The 19,577-nt window shown below is 44.0% G+C and overlaps 1 protein-coding gene across 4 annotated transcripts; it reads left to right on the top strand.

Moving 5' to 3' along the window:
- Positions 1-424: 424 nt before the first annotated feature.
- Positions 425-19,513, top strand: taok1b (TAO kinase 1b). 4 transcript variants are annotated; one of them, XM_053441077.1, is made up of 21 exons: positions 425-1,014; positions 8,990-9,248; positions 9,516-9,587; positions 10,112-10,213; positions 10,321-10,366; positions 10,508-10,604; positions 10,711-10,824; positions 11,128-11,219; positions 11,451-11,544; positions 11,962-12,043; positions 13,009-13,176; positions 13,444-13,650; positions 14,193-14,327; positions 14,427-14,663; positions 14,753-14,881; positions 15,244-15,327; positions 15,587-15,706; positions 15,790-16,029; positions 16,112-16,324; positions 16,796-16,978; positions 17,205-19,513. In XM_053441077.1, exons 2-21 carry the CDS (start codon positions 9,117-9,119, stop codon positions 17,703-17,705), a joined length of 3,048 nt encoding a protein of 1,015 aa, XP_053297052.1. In that variant the 5' UTR covers positions 425-1,014; positions 8,990-9,116; the 3' UTR covers positions 17,706-19,513. The 4 variants fall into 4 exon arrangements, with proteins under 4 accessions (XP_053297052.1, XP_053297053.1, XP_053297055.1 ...); XM_053441078.1 differs by having other exon boundaries at positions 13,444-13,654; positions 14,197-14,327; XM_053441080.1 differs by lacking the exon at positions 425-1,014 and adding an exon at positions 1,133-1,510.
- Positions 19,514-19,577: the final 64 nt, after the last annotated feature.

The raw sequence follows: 19,577 nt of genomic DNA, 5'->3' as shown, positions 1-19,577 counted from the left end.
CCAGTGTATGTGTGTGTTTGTGTGTGTCTTGGTTCTTTTCTGACATCTTGAGAAAATCCACAACTACAGTATGGTGGTGCACAAAACAGCTTTTAACACTGACTATGAGTGAACGACTGGTTATTTATAGAGGAAGCCAGATCAGGACTGGAACTGTTAATCAGGTTAGGAGCTCAGTGACTGAAAGTGTGCAAGACGGCCAGACACACACATACACAGACAGACAGACACACGCACACACTGGGGAAAAGGATGGTTGTCCCCTTCTGCAAGAATGGACCAGGACTGATGTTGTGTTTACAGTCATAGTGTGTGCACGGCTCCCAGCATCCTCGGCACATGCTTGCAGGTTCTGGCTCGTGCAGCAGCAGCAGCAGCAGACTCACAGATTAGAGAGCGAGCGGAGGGGGGGGCGCTCAGTTTCCCTGCGAGCGGCACAGCATCAACAACACTCTCCCCCGAACCTGTCACACGTGTTCTCCCTCGCTCCTCTCGCCGCACAGCTCCGTGTCTGTCGGCTCTTCCGCTCCTCGGGTTCCCGCACGGTGGCAGGGAGGCGATTCTCCACCGTCGCCATTTTTTTTAGGGGGACTGCCTGTCGAAAGGGGAGAAACTTTGCTAGCTAACGCCTAACATTAGCAGCTAGCTGGTTGGCCAGTAGCCCTTGCTTGCTTGTCTGCTAGCCCGTTGTGACAGCGGCAGACGCCTGACAGTCGTTAGCCCGGCTAGCTAGCCTCGCGTTGAATTGTTATTGCCACCGGCTACAATAAATGACTAAATCGGCTGTTGCTAAAGTGAACAAATTAGCTGAACGGAACGTGTGTTTGCTGGAAAGGCGACTGTGTTGTTAGATTAGCAAATTAGCAGCTGCTAATGTGGAAACTAGCCCAATCTGATTCGCCTCGTCTGTGATTTTTTTTTTTGGCGTCAGTCGCTTTGCTCCGCCGCGTCGACCGGAGCCACCAGCCGCCGACACCCCTCTCCCCGACCCGTGAGGACTAATTTCCGGACGAGGTGAGTAGCTTGCCCGCTGTAGCTTCATGCTAAACCAGCAGTACGGACGTGTTAACGTGAGCTCTGTGTTCTGCGCTGCGGTTAAGCTCCTTTTCAAAGCAGGTTAGCCGAGGAGCTAGCTAGCTCGCCAGGTCGGTTTCCACTCGCCAGCTCACCTGACAGCTGCTGTCACAACTTGTTTGTTGTGTCACATTGTCTGATTTGTGTGTGTCTGTGTCACTGCTGTCACATCCTGGTCATCACGGAGGTGTGTTGTGTTTAATGTCAGTGTCAAACACGAGCAGTGGATGTAGCAGGGGGGCTAGCGAGCCGAGTGGTCGCTGGTTTGGTTTCTTGTAAACAATGCGAACACAGACTGCTTTACCTTGAGCAGCGTTAGCTAGCCAGGTTAGCTTGCTAATCCGCTTTATGCAACTATAGTAGCCAGCGGTGCCACTCCCTCGTTTGTGTTGTTGGACACTGTGCGTGAAGTGAAACTGGGCTGTGGGGTTGTCAGGTTGGTATTTTGGGGAAGTTTCCCCATTTACCAGCAGCATCACGGCTTGCACACTGTCTGCATTAGGTGGCCGGGAGGTGACATGTTGTGTGTCTGTGGCTCGCACACGTTGTGGCACCGTGTTGACAGGCAGCTTTTCCTCCAGGAGGCAGACACTCAGCCTCGAGCGATCCTTGCAGAGGTCGCATCCATCGGCCGCTGTTGTTGTGCACTGACGTGAGTCGCATTCCTCCCGTTTTCACTGTTGACATTGCGTAACGCCGGCTATCGCTCCACCAGCTCCTCTCCTGCTGGGATTATCTGGGACCACGATTTTGTGCATGACAGCGGGTCGTCGACACGGGGATTGAACGCAGCACCTCCGGTTCTGGTGAAGCCACGCTCATCGTCCGTGTTGTGACATCAGGTTTAGCGTTGAGGCACCGAGCTCCTGTCGGTGGGGATCCAGCAGGTCTGGTGCTCCGCGGCTTCATGACTGATGTATACACACACACACTTGGATATGGTTTTGTATTTCCTGTGCCACCTGCAGTGTGAGCAGCCCAGCTGTCTTTGTTGTTGTCTCTGCACCCTAATGAACAGGGGGTCCGTGCACCTCAGCTGAGAAGCAGGTACAACTTGTCCTCATCCTCTCTCATCACGGATCTCTGCTTGGCTGCCCATCCCTGCCTCCTCGAGGTCTGTGCTCCTCTGACATTTGTTTTTCTGTCAGAACACTAGAAGGATCATCTCCCCTTGTTTACTTTCAAGGTCTGGCTGTTGGCCGATGAGGAGAGTTGCGTAGCTGCCTTTGCAAGTGAACTTCCGTATGCAGGAGAAGCCTTTGCAAAGTTGTGAGGTTTTTGGTGTGTGTCAGTGTTGTATCAGAGGGTGCTGAATATGGTCACGCTGCATAATGGTCTTTAAGTGTCTTCCAGGAATAATGGATTAGACACTGGAGCAAAGCCTTCCCTGTTTGCTTAAGTCTAGATCCAAGTCAGTCAGGAACTGTCAGCCTCTGCAGACAAGACCCGGTTCCACGATATCATCCACCATCGCCACCACAACTGAATTTGTTAGTATTAGGAAATATGTAATGTACCCATGGATGACCCAGTATGAACCTTATTTAGTTTCTTGATTGCATTGCTTATAATTAAGCTCTTCTTTTTTTTTAGCTGACAAAACTCAGGGCTTATGACATTGATCCTCAGGTGTTCCCTGTGTGGACCAACCTGACAATTGGAAACCAGAGGCATATTTGATGAGTCAGAATACTAATAAGAGCGAAAAGGCAGAGGATAGCCACATCCAAAATGTATTTCAGGTGACAGAGAGATGACGCACACTGTTTAAACAATTAAAATATATTAATATTAATGGTTTGCTAGTTTTAGATATGGACGGGTGAGCATTAACTTTTCCATCACTCAATCTTCATCAGATTACACATTTGCTGAGAACAGTTCAAGATTTAAGCCGTCATTAAGATTCAGTGTGAAGTCAAGTAGTGTTAACGTCAGAGAGGACTGTTTGGATTCTTTTGTATGTCATGTTGTGAAAGGAAATTGTCTTTTTACCCAAGTGAGTCTCGATCAGAACAAACTATGCTGTCGATGCTGGTGACATTTATCCCAACATGGATAAAAACAAAATGTAAATGGAGCTTGGACAGGGATAGATCAAATCCTCTTAGTGCTTGGTCACTCTGCTCACATCATCTCTGTAGCACTACAAGTCGGGATGCATTGTTGTTGACATTGGGCAGCCAGAGAGCTTTCACTTCCTCCACTCAGTGAAAGCCACAAAACGTAATCAGTCTGGGAAGCACGAGCATGAGCACCCCACCCTCCATCTTCTATCTCCATCCACACACAACGCGTAAGCTATTTGAACAACAGCGCACATGTAGGTCACAAATTAGCATTGTTTTCTGAACACCTAACCCATTTCTCACTGCCTTGAATGAATCTAATGCCTAAAGTCTGTCTGATTCATCTGTACACCTCCCTGAACCTGATGAGGGAACATTACGGTACATTTAAGAGGAGATTCTTCCTTTTGGCATGTGAACATTTTAACTAAATTTTTGTTATAAAGAGTCATTGTTAAAATGGTTGTAGCTAAGTGATAGAGAAGGATTTCATGTGGACCAGTTACATCTGGCTGATACAGGATCATTTAATAAGATGTGTCAGCTAAGTGCATTCCTACTTAAATTATTTAGCAATACAGCATTTGGATCTGTCTGAAGGACATTTTGAAACTATATGCATGAAAGTATATGTGTGCGCGTGTGTTTGTTTGTAAATGAATATGACACCGGAGTTCCCACAGTTCTATAAAAGCAGTTTAAAGGAGATTTAGTATATCACTGTTGATGAGGTTTCGCCTCAGAGTGACATTTAAAGTTGAAGCTCTACTGACGTGAACTCCATGTATCTAAAAGAATCACAACATTGTAAATTTGCCTGCAACAACTAACAGGTGCAACAAATCCATCCGACGAATTTCACTTTTTGTCATCACCAAAATAACTAAAGCTAACTACAGAGGGGTAACATGGATGTGTGGGGCTTAAATCAATCTGACAATCTGTTTATGTTGTTGGTCGACAGATCTTTGCGGTTTTTGGAGGAATGATAACTTTTCTAATTGTAGCGTTCTGTTTAACCCAGTGTTGGAAGTGATCAATGCAATCATAGCGAGCTGAAATAACACAATCGGCAGTTAAATCAAAAAGTGTTGCATTGTAGTCTGATAAAAGCTGGTAACTGTATTTGCAGAATGTTACTCATTGTAAACAGCAGAAATGAAAAAAAAATATAAAGGATGAATGGATGTTTGGTTCTCTAGGTTTTAATTAGCAGAAATTCTCTCTTTCTCTTTTGATAAAGCGGCAGACGGAAGAATTGCTCCAGGGTTGCTCCTCTGTAGATGACCCTGTGCTGTGAAGCTGAGAGAGTTTCACTGTGGGGATCAATAAAGTATTAGATTATTTATCATCCCCCTCCATTTCTCTCTTTCTTTCTCTCCGTTACACCCTTCGCTACTCGGCTTTGTGTATTGGTTCCCTCTTCATTAGGCTTCTTGGTGATTTTTACTGTGCGCAGGAAATCAATTCACATAATACATCAAGAGAGAATCCATTTTCTCAAGCAGTAAAGCAAAACAACTTTGGTTGCAGTTCTTGAACACACTGTTCTTTGTGATAAAGCGTGCGCACGCATGTCTTGCGGACGAGTCTGTCTCTTCCAGATTCAGTCTTGTGACTAAGTGTGGTGCTCGGATTGTCTGTGTGTGGGGGAGAGAAACAGAGAAATATGGATATTAACACCAATTACATTTGTATTACACTGTATTATCTAGTCTGTTGGAACTGTACAAGTAGCCTAACACAAGCCAAATCGAATGTAGTTTATTTCTTCTTGATGTAAAATAATGAAGTGCAGGTAACGTTTCACTGATATTAAGTGACAAGACGATTGTTTGACTATACAGTAATGTTTTTTGTTTTGACCATATTCTGAGTAATGAGGGGTCAGTAAAACTCGTGAGTAAAAGTAAACGTCTGCTGTATGTGTAAATCAAAAGATGGTCAAAGTTTTGAGAGATGATAAGAAAAATCTGAGCTTAAATACATCAGTCAAATCCAAAATATGACAAAGCATTTGTTGCTATCAGGTGTAGCCGGAGCCATGAGCCTTTTGTGAGCAAGTTTAATGTGGAATTCTTTATTTATGAAACAGAAATAGCTCAACATTCTATAATACTGTTCAAGCTACATTATAAAGTTATTTAAAAGAAAGAAAAAATCCAAGTTTCCTGCCGTTTCAATGATAAAATGCAATGAGTGTTGTAACGACTTTTTGAATCTCAGATTAATCAGATTGTACTTGAATAAAAAATAAATAATGTAAAGGTAAAGTTCACTAACTCTTCAATGCCAATTTACAAAGAAGGAACATAACAATTCGTTCTTTGAAATTATACTTCTGTAGTCTTTTACATTTCAGTTTTTTGAGATGCACCAGGAAAACAATTCTTTTGCAAACAATCAACTATTAAAAAAATGTAATCTATTAACCGTCAGAAACAGCTTGTAAATAATAGTTTGCTTGTTTGAAACCTACCTTGTGATTGTACATTCAAAATCAGTGTGTGCTGAATCCTGCTGAGTGTTCATGAGGAAGTATTATCACATGGTCGATAGAAAACATCTTTACAGTTCAGAGAACTTCAAGACAACAGAGAATATGCTGGAACATGTTTGTTTCTGTTATTCTGCTGATTTGGGTGGAAAGAATGTTGGTGTTTTACTTATAAGCCTTTTCTGCTTTTCACACAAACATCACCCCAATAATTTGAACTCTCACAGACGCACATATACAGGCACAGAGGGGTCCGTCAAATTAATCTATTAAACAATTTATCTCATAGCTTGAATACAATTGAACTTTTAGAAGCAGTTATTCTAACCTGAAGGAATGCAGTACATTGCTTTAATTTTCAGCTGGAATATTTTATGTGTGATTGGTTTCTGTACACAGAATGTTTTCGTCGCAGAGAGACCCCTCGCCTGAATATTCATTGTTTAAAAATGACAGTTTTAAAGGCTACCGGTCTTATAATGCTCAGCTTGTAGTGCTGCATGTATTAGGACAAAATTAGACAAAATGTGAATGAATCTCTGTTCATAAAAAGACTGTGGTTACTTCAGTTTGTTCCCAGGTATGTGTTGTCCTTGGGGGCTTTGTGTTTCATCATAAGAGTTTCATGCTTGTTTTATTCGTAGTCAGCTGGATGGCGTTTTCACCAGGACGAACCTTGTGACATTAAGCCAGCCTGTGTGGTAGTGGGGCCACAGGCTGCCGGGCCTGTGCTGATAACTATAGGTTCGGTTCACAGTGCTGCCAACACAAAGATAAGCTGAAAGGAGGAAAGTAGCAGTTTCCCCTCTGAGCATGTCTGTAATGATATCCCTGTGGTATCTGGGTATGGAAAGGGTTGTGCTTCGTTTCATGTTGGCTGAAGACAAAACATGGAGATGAGGTTAAAACAGGGCGGAGTGATTCTTTAATTGGTAGGTATTTGATTGAACTTCAGATCTCCTGTCAGGCACGAGATCTGATGTTTTGGTTTTAAATGTTCTGTAAAGATTGATAATGTTGTGAGGGCCCGTTAACCCCAGCCACTAAAGTGGAGCTGCTTAGAGGCTGCATCAGTATGAATGTTTCCATTTTAAAAAGTAAAGAAATCTCCATCAACACAAGCGTTCTAGCTCCTTATCAGAACTAATATCCGTCCCTACTAACACACGAGAAAACGTTTATCACGTGACCACTGACAAACTTTGGGCATGGGCATATATACTACCCACAGATCTTTACTGATGTTTAGGTCAGGGCGACTGTGAGAGTCAGTCTAAAAGCTTTGGCTTATGTTTCCTGAAGAATTAGTTCATGGTGGATTTTGAGTTCTGCTCTGGCTCATCATATCTTCTTTTCAGTTTACTGACTTACTGTAGAGCACATTTCATTCAGGATTTATTGATAGAGTAATCCATTCTTCTTTCTCTCTCCTGTGCAATGTTTACTGTGCCACTTGCTGCCACACAATCATAATATTCCCACCCACATGCTAAACAGTTGGCTTTTTTTTTTCAAGTTCATGGAATAAACTAAGTGCATTAACATTTGAAGAAATGCTCATTCTTAAATGTCTCCTTGCTGCGGGGGTTGTATTTACTTTTGTCTTTTGTAATCAACAGAATCTGTGAAGTAACTCAGGGCTGTCTAAAACTTTGCATATAACAAAAAAACACAACCTCCAGCTTTTTTCTGTATTTTACTTTGAAAAGCTGATTCAGAAAATGTACACAAACAGTTCATATGCACCAGGGGAGTGTTAAACCTCATTTATGCTGCCTTTATGTACTAAAAGAGATGTGTAACCATCACTGCCCAGTGCCCATGTACCTAAATCAGTCAAGAGTTTCTGACAACAACAAACACAGAAATGGTCGCTGTTGTGATAATGTTCCTCATTAGAGAGGGAGCAAGATGCAAAACTGGCCACGTTGTAGTTTGCCTGTAGTTTCATTCCTACTTGCAAAGTCCCCTAAAAAGTTCTGTCATAGTTTTGATTTCTCCCTCGTGTCCAATGGTCATCTCGCCTGAACTATTGTTTGCACTGCTCCAATGGCTACTGGTGGCACTGCTCTGTATCGTCCTTATCCGTGAGCTTTCATAAGACGAGCACAAATACGGACGAAATGAAAGCAGAGCACTGACAGAAGTCGTTCTCCGATTCCGTATGTCAAACTTTGAGCATAGCTGAGCCTCTACCTGTACAATACAGGCTGTTGACAGATACTGCTCATTTGCATGGAACGTTATATAAACCAGTTTCGTTTTTGGGATGAAATTCTGAAACACACCTACAAACACAAAATAATTTGCTGTATAGATGCAGATTATACACAATGCTGTCACACACACTCAGCATTAAAACACAGTATTAATCTTACATGCACATTACATGAATTAACAAGGGCACAATTGATGCATCCAGTTTACAGTACACAGTCAAATTTGACCTCGGGTCCTTTAATTGATCTTCTGATGCAGTTCACCCCTCATTACTGTCGCCTCCTCATAGCACCGGACATGAAATCAATCTCTGAGCCGGGATATTTGCATTGCCCAGTATTCCAGTCACTTACAGATCTGCAATAATTGCTGAAGCGATTTCTGAACTGACCTGATACCCTCATGATGACTCTGCAGTTAGTGGATTATATTGGGGTCAGCATTTGATGGTGCGACCAGTGGCTTTAGTTCCCTTGTTTACTTGGGGAGCCTCTAATCTTTCTGGAGAAACCTCAGCCAGTGATGTGTCATACGCCGTATGATATTTTAATGAGGCCTCAAGCCCCCCTGTGTTTTCACAATTGTTAAAGAAACAGAGGAAGGTACAGACCTTTTTTCCCAGGCTTTGTGAACCAGAGCAGCCATGATACCCCATCCTGCTGCCTCAGCTGCAGCTGCACCGGTTCAAGCTCAACAACTCATTTTTCATTTCACAGTTAACACAACAACACATCTAAATCACACATGCATAACTCTATTTCAAGTTAGGGCTATAAAGTTGTATCACACCTATTGTATTGTCTTCCAGCTGCATTTGTCACATGATTATTGTGGCCCAGTAATGATGGAGTCAGGTGAGTTAAATTAGCTCAAGGATTGGTAATAACACTGAAATTCAGTTCAACTGAACTGTGGCTCAAAAATAGAAGTCTGAACTGAACTGTGGATTTGGACTGTTGCACAGCTAATCAAAGCATTTTGGTTTAACACCTTGTGTGTTGTGTCTCTGTGTTGTCATTTGAATGGATGGAGAGCAGTCGATTTGCAAGAGAGTTTTATCTGGTCCTTGCTAACGCCTCTGTCTTTCTCTCTTTGCCTCCGCTCCCCCTCACCCCTTCTGTCCATCTAGGCGCCCATGTGCTGATTCCTCAGGCCCATCCATTACTGCAGATGAATCTTCAGCTGCTTTGGCGTAGCTCAGCACCCAGATAGTCCCATCCCCTTCGAGTGGGCGAGAAGGGACTACATTGACCAGGATGCCCGCCTCTGTAAGGGCAGGGAGCCTGAAGGATCCCGAGGTGTCTGATCTTTTCTTCAAAGAAGACCCAGAGAAGCTTTTCTCAGACCTCAGAGAGATTGGCCATGGCAGCTTTGGCGCCGTCTACTTTGTACGTAAACTACATCTGTGCACTAACTCACTCAGTTAAATATGATCTGCTCTCAGTCAGTTTTGTTCAGTAAATATATATTATGCTACTGTGAACCTTTCTGTGATTAAAACAGTAGCTCAAGGCCTTTTGAGAAAGCAACTGAATCACATACAACTTGTATGTTTGAGTCAGTGGTCCATGATTACAGAAAAAATGTACAGAGCATTAGAAGTCCGTTATGTTCTGGTCAAAATGTGTCCTGACAGTGTCCTTTGTGTTTGACAGGCGCGGGATATTCGCACTAATGAGGTGGTGGCTATTAAAAAGATGTCCTACAATGGCAAACAGTCTATTGAGGTGAGACAAGAATGATAATAATATTTATATACACGTGATGGTATAATTAATAATCTACGGTAGTTCAGACTTTGACCTTTCTACACGTTTCAGGAAATATTCTCCACTGAATAGTTGTAAATGTATCATACCTTGATTTTTGTGCACCTTTAATACAATTCAGATCAATACAGCTGCTCTTTCTCTTCTACTTTCTCTACCACAAACTAACAATACAAGTTTTTGATATATACATTTTAAAAACTTAATATAAGCAATAAATAATAATCGCTGATATCGTCAATGACATGACAACAATTAACAAAAACTGCCTGTTTCCGTGCTTCACCACACTGTTAAAGTGGGGTTTCATTGTAATCCTGATTTTCAAATCCTTTAAACATCCAACAAGGTCGCTCTTGTGCACTCACTTTCACTTTCACCTAGATACAGCTCCTGATTTCAGATTAGCTATAATCAGATTACACAATCTGTAACGAGAATCAAGGCATTGCATAGGTTGAAGTCGCTGCTTTCCTCGACAGAAATGGCAGGACATAATAAAGGAGGTGAAGTTTCTCCAGAGGATCCGGCACCCCAATAGTATAGAGTACAAAGGATGCTACCTCCGTGAGCACACAGCATGGGTAAGTCACCTGACTACATGCACGGGATTGAAACATCATCTCATTCAAATATACGGGTTTGTATTTTTCTATTCGCTTTTACTCACAACCTCATCTGTCGTCTCCAGCTGGTGATGGAGTATTGTCTCGGCTCAGCCTCTGATCTGTTAGAAGGTGAGTAGGTGTTCTGTGGCTCAGTTTTTCCCAAGAGATGAGGTTTTGATCTGTCTTGTCTTTTTGAGCTCAAAGAAAAGAAAGTAGTGTCTGATGCGTCTTCATCAGCTGGCGTTCCAAATCTTTTTTTCCCTCCTACAGTTCATAAAAAACCTCTACAAGAAGTAGAGATCGCTGCCATTACACATGGTGCTCTGCAGGGGCTGGCCTACCTTCATTCCCACAATATGATCCACAGGTGAGGCGGTTTTTAAAATCTCTGCAGAACTGTCTGTAAACAATAAATCCCCCCCCCACACACCACATCCTCTGAACACGTTTCTTCTTGTTCCTCTGTCTCTCAGGGACGTGAAGGCAGGTAACATCCTGCTGACGGAGCCGGGGCTGGTCAAACTGGCCGACTTTGGCTCTGCCTCCATCGCCTCGCCTGCCAACTCCTTTGTGGGAACGCCATATTGGTAAGTGAAAGTGCAAAATGTTGACTCCAGTAGGGATTGACTGTCTGCTTAAAGAAGTATTGATTATTGAAATGGATTTCACTTTAAATGGTATTTACCTCTATTTGCATACTCGCACACAAGTAAAGAGCTGCCTGCTGTAGTGTTTGAAGGCTTTGCTCAGGATAGAGATATCTTCTTCAGGAGGGAGCACCTGCTTTTTAAAATCTTATTTATGCTGCTGATGAACTTTGGAGGATAATAGTAAATACAGCTTTCCCTATTTTACACGACTTTATCTTTCTGCCCCACTTCTTCTTACAGGATGGCCCCTGAGGTGATTCTTGCCATGGATGAGGGCCAGTATGATGGGAAGGTGGATGTCTGGTCCTTGGGGATCACCTGTATAGAATTAGGTAGGTAACAGTGTATGTTTGTGGTAATTTTATATATAAGGATGAAGCTGCAGTATATTATAGAATATTTAATATAAATAAAATATAGCCCTTCCATTCTTTATAAACACACAGTCTGCTATGACTGGTAAAATGATTTGTATACAAAGAGCCTATATTGTGCTTCTCTGGTTGTCATACTTTTGATTTGATAAGAAGAGATAAGTCCTGACTTTGTGTTTTCTGTTCCAGCGGAGAGGAAGCCTCCCTTGTTTAACATGAATGCAATGAGTGCCTTATACCACATAGCGCAGAATGAGAGTCCCACACTAATGTCTAGTGAATGGTAAGTTTCCACAAACACACAATGTAAATAAATAGCATAGATTGGCCAAGTTGTCAGTCTCTGTGGATTTATTTGGACTGCTTACTTAAGGACTTGCATTACCAATTTTTATTTTCTATGCAAGTTTTAAGAAAACATAATTTACTACTGATGGTACAAAAACTCTGGGTTGATCCTTTAATTTGTGGGCTATGAAAAATGACGAGCACAGATAACAAATTAAATGTGATATAACTAAATTAAATAATTCAAAACTACAAACATGCTATAAAATGCTTTGCTTTAGTTTTAAATAGGGCTGTGTTGTATTTACGTTGTACATTATGCACCTGAACCTATTGTGTTGACTTTTGTTAGGACGATCGGTGTCAGCGTCTTGTTGTGTTTTGACCCTCTCTCCTGTCGTCTTCGTTTCAGGACGGACTACTTCAGAAACTTTATCGATTCTTGCCTTCAGAAAATCCCCCAGGACCGGCCGCACTCTGACGACATGCTGGGTGTAGGTTCATGCCCGTACTGTGCACTGCCACACATAAACCTGATGACAGGCCCTCCTGTGATAAATCTGACGTTTGCACTCAGTTCTCTCCTCCATCAGCTTCTGTTTTGATTCACTAATCCCCTGTTTCCAGATTCACACACATCCACAACATAGACAAACACACACTCGGTTTTGTAGAAAGAACATGTAATCACTGAAGAGATGCGACTTCTCCACCCACTGTTAAGTAATTGAGCAGCTGTCACTTAACTCACTAATGGATTCACTGTTGCTGATACTGTAAGCACTGCAGAGTGTCTTTCTTTGTTAAATGTTAAGTTAAAAACTGACTTTGCTTGAAATATTCAAACTCTTACAATCTTATTTTTTTTTAACTTATTGTCTAATTGATCTTCTTCAGTAGAACTACTGGTCCAACTTTACTTTACTTAACTACAAAGTACAGGAAAACAGTGTTAATGTTTCTTAATGGGCTGCAGGTCATTCAAATAGCTATGGGATTTCCTGTCATATTTTAGGCCCTAATGACTAACTTTGACAGTAGACATACATGGTCTGCTTCTTTTTCTTTGGGTATCTCATTTACCCCAAAATAAGGGAGTATATACAGGGCACCCACTGGTAAACCCACTAATTGACTCTTTTCTCATTGCCAGTGGAGGAGTTAGCCTTTTTCTGTTTTTATTTCCCTGTCGCGTCACGTTTGAGGTCACAAACGCACCAGAAACTGAAAAGCTCTTTCACCTGGCTCTCTTGCCGGAGTTACATCTTACACGTCCTGAAGAAAAAATATCTATTACACGTTAAAATAAGTGCACAAACTTTCGGGCCTCTTTACGCTTGTAAACACAAAGTTTCAGTGTCGAAAACTTGGATTTCATTCCTGTTATCCTTCTTTTTCTTCTGTGACTTCTCTGTTCAATGATGTTCCGTCTTCTCCTTCCTGCTACCTTCCTCTGCAGCATGCATTTCTGCAGCGTGAACGTCCAGACTCTGTGCTAATGGATCTTATTCAAAGGACCAAGGATGCCGTGCGAGAGCTGGACAACCTGCAGTACCGCAAGATGAAGAAGATCCTCCTTCATGAGGCTCACAACGGACCTGCTGCAGAGGCTCAGGATGGAGATGAGGTGTGTGTGAGTTGCATGTTAAAATCAAAGTTAAAATAATGATCCTTGAATACAAAGAAGATTTGTGTGGGACAGAAAAACAACCATGAAGAGAAAGTAATTTGGCATGCATTGGTTTGTATGCATGTCTTTCTTTCTCTCTGTGTCTCTTTCTCCTCTTTCCTCTCTGGCACTTTCACACTCTCTCTCTCTCTCTCTCTCTCTCGTTCTCTGTCTCTCGTTCTCTGTCTCTCTCTCTCTCTCTCTCTTTCTCTCTCTCTGTCCCAGGAGCTGGAGCCTGGTGGAGGTCGAACAGGAACAGTGAACAGCGTCGGCAGTAATCAGTCCATCCCCAGCATGTCCATCAGCGCCAGCTCCCAGAGCAGCTCCGTCAACAGCCTGAATGAAGCGGCTCAGGACAGCCGCAGCGAGCTGGACCTGATGGAGGGCGACCACACAGTCATGTCCAACAGCTCTGTCATCCACCTCAAACCGGTGGGTAAAGTGACTCAGACACTCAAATATTTAGAGGAATTATGACACTTTGTCTAGTCTGAGAGAATGACTCCCTCTTGTTCACTTTCTGTCTGTGCGAGTGAGGGGACTAGTGCAATATTTGCTTCCTGTGGCAAAGCAAATACTCTTGTGTGACCTTGCCCTTATAGCTGAAACCCTGCATTACAAATTGGTAAGTTTGAACGATTTGGGCATGTACCATTCAGAGAAAGTCCAGGGAAATTTGACTCTACCCATCCTTTTATTTTATGGAAGTGCAATACAACATCCCTTTGATTAAATGTGTATATTATTCTTTATCATAGTAAATAAATATTGGATGAATGAGTCCAATGGATTCAGAGTGAGACATCGCACTTCACTGCCCTGATGTTTCTGTAGCACCTTGGTCGTTTCTGTTTGTCTTACTCATGCTCTGTCCCAGATTCTCCTCATGCTCCCAATGCTTCTTTTTTATTGTATGTGTACTGTTAATTACTGTGACAGAGTAATTTGTTGATAGTGCTGCCTCATGTCTCCAGGAAGAAGAGGAGAGCTTCTCTGGGGAGCAGGAACCCAGCAGTCAACCCACTGAGCCCCAGGAAACACCGGTTCAGGTCCCAAGGAAGCACTACCGCAACAGAGAGCATTTTGCCACCATACGCACAGCGTCACTTGTGAGAACACACTTACTACTCTTTCACCATGGCTGTTATACCAACACACCTTTGAAACAATCCGGACCTTACTGATTCTCTCTGGCGTGTATCTTGTAGGTGACTCGAGAGATGCAGGAACACGAGCAGGACTCTGAGCTGCGGGAGCAGATGTCAGGATACAAACGAATGAGACGGCAACATCAGAAGCACCTGATGGGTCTGGAGAACAAGCTGAAGGGAGAGATGGACGAGCACCGCCTGAGGCTGGACAAAGAGCTGGAGAGTCAGAGGAGCAACTTCTCCCAAGAGATGGAGAAGCTGCTCAAAAAGCACCAGGCGGCCCTCGAGAAAGATGTCAGCAAATAACCCACACACACAAAATATTAATCTAAAAATGAAAAGAGTGTATTTTCGTTCTTACTCATTGTCCATGTTTGGTTTAGCTGAAGACATTTACCAATGATGAGAAGAAGTTCCAGCAACACATCCAGGTGCAGCAGAAGAAAGAGCTCAGCAGCTTTCTGGAGTCTCAGAAACGAGAGTATAAACTACGCAAGGAGCAGCTCAAAGAGGTAACATACACACACACACACACACATTCAGAAATATATATGCAAAAGTACTCATAGGAGTTAGTTTTTTTGGGGGGCCAGGGTGATTTCACCAGATATCTAGTTTTTTCTGACAACCTGTCTAAACCCCAAAGACAATTCATTATCTAAGAAGCCAGTTTGGTTCTTCAACTTTTTGACTCACGACCGATCTTTCCTGCAAGTTTCTCTGTGTTTCATGAAGCCAGTTTCCATGAAATAAAAGTTTTGAGTTTCATCCAGGCAGTTAACACCATTCTTGAAATGCTAAATGTTGATATTAAACCCAATAGTGATGACGCCCTGACACACTGAAAGAAAACAAAGTATCACTTGTGTGGCAGGAACTGAGTGAGAACCAGTCGACTCCAAAGAAAGAGAAGCAGGAGTGGCTCTCCAAGCAGAAAGAGAACATCCAGCACTTCCAGGTGAGGATTTCTCAGACTTTACGTACATTTCCAAGACCAGGTAATAATTTTCCTCAAACCTGGCTATGGACCTTTGCACAATCAGTTGAATCTCCAACATTAATAAAATGTGCCTCTCATCTAAGCACTACCCAGGTTTGACCCTGCTTGGCTCATTTGTCCCCCAAAACTTCACATGCCAAGTTTTCTTGTCTCCATTTCAGTCGAATTGTGAGATATACTGTTCATTATAGTCATGTGACCATGTGTCCACTACCAGGCGGAGGAGGAGGCCAACTTGCTGAGGAGACAGAGGCAGTACCTGGAGCTGGAGTGTCGTCGGTTCAAACGCAGGGTCCTCATCGCCAGACACAATGTGGAGCAGGATCTGGCCAGAGAGGTACTTCAACATGCAGAGACAACTACAGACCATCACCTGCTCCTGTCTCACCTCCACCCTGAATGTTCTCCGGTTTTTTCCAGGAGCTGAACAAACGGCAGACACAGAAGGACCTGGAGCACGCCATGCTGCTCCGGCATCACGAGTCCATGCAGGAGCTGGAGTTCAGGCATCTGGGGACGATCCAGAAGGCGCGGGCAGATCTGATCCGCACCCAGCACCAGACCGAGCTCACAAACCAGCTGGAGTACAACAAGAGGAGGGAGAGGGAGCTGAGGCGGAAACATGTCATGGAGGTCCGACAGCAGCCCAAGAGCCTCAAGGTACAAAAAAACCTTTGAAACCGACCCTATGACAAACCACACACAGGCACACATGTCACTTGACGGTCACTATTTTTCTCAGTCTAAGGAGCTTCAGATTAAGAAGCAATTCCAAGACACTTGTAAAACCCAGACCAGGCAGTACAAGGCCCTCAGGAATCATCTGCTGGAGACCACGCCCAAGTCTGAACACAAGGCGGTGCTGAAGAGGCTGAAGGAGGAGCAGACCAGGAAGCTGGCCATCCTGGCAGAGCAGTACGACCACTCCATCAATGAGATGCTCTCCACGCAGGCTGTGAGTATCTGAAGAGAAACTCCAACAGGCTCATGAGACAAAGATGGAAATGTTTCATTACTGTCACCAAACAAATCAATGTCCGATTTGTCCTCACACAAAACTGCCATTGGGAGTTTGCATTGTTAAAATAGTCCCAAATAATCATTTATCTCAGGAAAGAAGAATCTAAATATGAATCGAATTGGACATGCAACATGTTTTTGGTGTTATGTTTTTCTGTTCAGTAGTTATTATGTATAATTTAACACATGGATGCCAATGAATATGAGTATATGATTCTAATTTTGACGCAGGATTTCATTTCAATGTCAATTTTGTGGGATGCAAATTAGTAATTCTCTAATTTCGGCTATTTAAGGGATCTCTGTTCCTTAAAAAAGTGTATTTCATTGACACTGGCCAAATACACGTGCTCACAGAGAAAGATTGAGTTTCTTTCTCTCTGTGTCTTTGTTTCCCTGCCCTCAGCTGCGGTTAGATGAAGCTCAAGAGGGGGAGTGTCAGGTTCTGAGGATGCAGCTGCAGCAGGAGCTGGAGCTGCTCAACGCGTACCAGAGCAAGATCAAGATGCAGACGGACGCTCAGCACGACAAGGAGAAGAGGGAGCTGGAGCAGAGGGTGTCTCTGCGGAGGGCGCTGCTGGAGCAGAAAGTAAGAAAGAGCCTGTGTCTTCTCATGCTGGTTATCGCACAAATCTAATGTTGACATTCACATACTGTCCTTACTTAAACCTTACACCAAAATTTGCAGGTATATGCAGGTTTTTAAACCTGGGTAAACCTGCTAAAAGGCGATTGGCTTCACTCCCTTTCATTAACTTTCGATGTGAGTTGATGAGTTATGAAATCAAGCTGATATTATTTGTTTCTCTCCACAGATTGAGGAGGAAATGCTCGCCCTGCAGAACGAACGCCTGGAGCGGATCCGCTCGCTGCTGGAGCGACAGGCCCGAGAGATCGAGGCTTTTGACTCTGAGTCCATGCGGCTGGGCTTCAGCAACATGGTGCTCACTAACCTGGCTTCTGATCCCCAGGGAGGCTGGGGGGGCGGAGGGGGAGGAGGCCAGGGGGCTCAGGGGGGAGGCCACTGGCCTGCCGGAGGTGGAGGAGGGGGCCACCATAGTCATCACCACCAGGGGAGCTCCAGCTCACAGCAGCCCTGGGGTCACCCCATGCTAGCTGGGGGTCCACCGCCCTGGAGCCTCCATCACCCCGGAGGAGGGAGTCAGAGGGGGAGTGGAGGCGGTGCGGGAGGGGTGAGGAACAGCCCACAGGCTATGAGGAGGACGTCATCAGGGGGAAGGAATGAACAGGGCATGAGCAGGAGCGCCAGCATCACCTCTCAGATCTCCAACGGGTCCCATCTGTCATACACCTAGGCAACACACACACACACACACACACACAAAAGAGAAACAGTCATTGTCTTAACGTTGACACACCGAAGTAACACTGTACACAGACACACCTAACACATGCATCACAAACACCACTGTACGTCCGACTCTTACTGCACAGTACTGACACTGGGTTCACTTCCACCCAGTTGCTCCCATCACCACTTCTCTTTCACCAGTGTACTGCTACCAGCAGCGGTCTGTGGAAACCCAACAGTCTTGAGATAATCCAAGATGGCTGAAGGCCATAGACAGTATCCCACAGTGCAATAGTGTTTTACTGTAGCATACCGTGCTATGTTATGTGTTTTTATATTTGCAATGTTAGTCTCTGTTGCCATAGACTCAAAGTAGAGTTCAGATTATCTAGCAGGAGTTTATCAGGAGGAGTTTGTTTGCAGTATGCTGCTTTATATTTTGTTATGTGGTAGCAAATCAGGGGGAAATTAGCATTCAATGTGTGTGCAATTTTTTTTTAATAACATTTAAATATTTTTTTACCTCAAACTGCTCAAGATTAAAGCACAGAAATCGTTATAAGAGAGAGTTTTATGAGATTATTGCTCACGTACGTAGGGGTCGGACTCGAGACTGACGTTTAAAGAACAGAGTCTCTGAACATGTTGCAAAGGTCTAGAAGAGAAATGGACAGAGCAGAACAGAGATTGATGTAAGTTGGTATCAGTGCAGGGATGTAACTGAGGATGGAATCTACTACCCGAGTGGAAATGTAACCTGATTCATTAAGATGAAAAATCACAGACACACAGTCCTGAATATCTCCTGGGTTGAACACCCTTGGGGGGGAGTTGTTTACTAGCAGGGCTGCGAAGAGGCCAAAGGTGCAGAGTCAGATGTCGTTGTAACTACTCACGCCAACGTACTGTGACGTTCTAATGAGATTTCAGTTGAGGTTCAGTTCAGACTATATGAGGCCAAACAGATGCATCTTCAGCTGGACTGCAGGAGAGAAGCACTCACTCCCTGTGCTGGTGCTCTGCCTTATGGGCTCGACTCTTGGGTTTCCACAGGCCTCTGCCCGCCACTCACACCTGCCCAGTCGGAGGGATACTACAGCCTTACACAGCCGTCATGACAGGATGGCTTTTCAGCAGCACCCAACCTCTACCTGAGTAGATTCAAACCCGTGCATTCACTCCTCACTCTTCACTTCAATGCCGTAGTTTCCTGCTCCAATTCGGCTCCGTCTTATCGATGCACTATGAAGTTCTTTGATAAAGTGAACGATGCCTGTTTGCCTACCTCAAGTAGAGCTTCACCACAAGGTGTCGTCACTTTACAATGACTCGCACTTCGGCACAGGCCGTTACCCACAGACATTGTTAATCTGACACATTTACACACGCAAATTCACTTGAAATAGTTATTATTATTTTTTTATTCCCCAGGCCACCAGTTTCCCTTTGCACACTTTACTGATGAATGCATGTACAGGGTCACATTTTGTGAAAGTGGTATTGGGACATTTAAGTGAAAATAAATGGTGCACATAGCTGTGTTGGTCGTAAACAAACCAACACGCTCCAACAATTATTTATTTCGCGCAACTCCGTCACATTTGTCTGAAATATGCCCCAGTGTGCAGGTTCTGACTTTTTAAAAAGGGGTCACATTGAAACGAATGAACACTGAATGCACGGGGGAGCGTCACTGGCGCTCTGCTGGTTGGTGACTGCTGAATGTGTCCGTGGGTGCAGGGGGGGTGACGCTGGGATCTCCGCTGCCATGACCCTACAACTTCCCCCGGTGTGACGCCCCGCTCGGCCTCACCCCCGGCGTCTGCTACGTCAGCCTCTGACCACCGGTCTCCCTGCCTCCCTCCTCCTCCTCTGT

Source organism: Pleuronectes platessa, chromosome 15 (genome assembly GCF_947347685.1).
Source record: "Pleuronectes platessa chromosome 15, fPlePla1.1, whole genome shotgun sequence".
Classification (NCBI taxonomy): domain Eukaryota; kingdom Metazoa; phylum Chordata; class Actinopteri; order Pleuronectiformes; family Pleuronectidae; genus Pleuronectes; species Pleuronectes platessa.
This window is presented reverse-complemented; position numbering and strand designations above follow the sequence as displayed.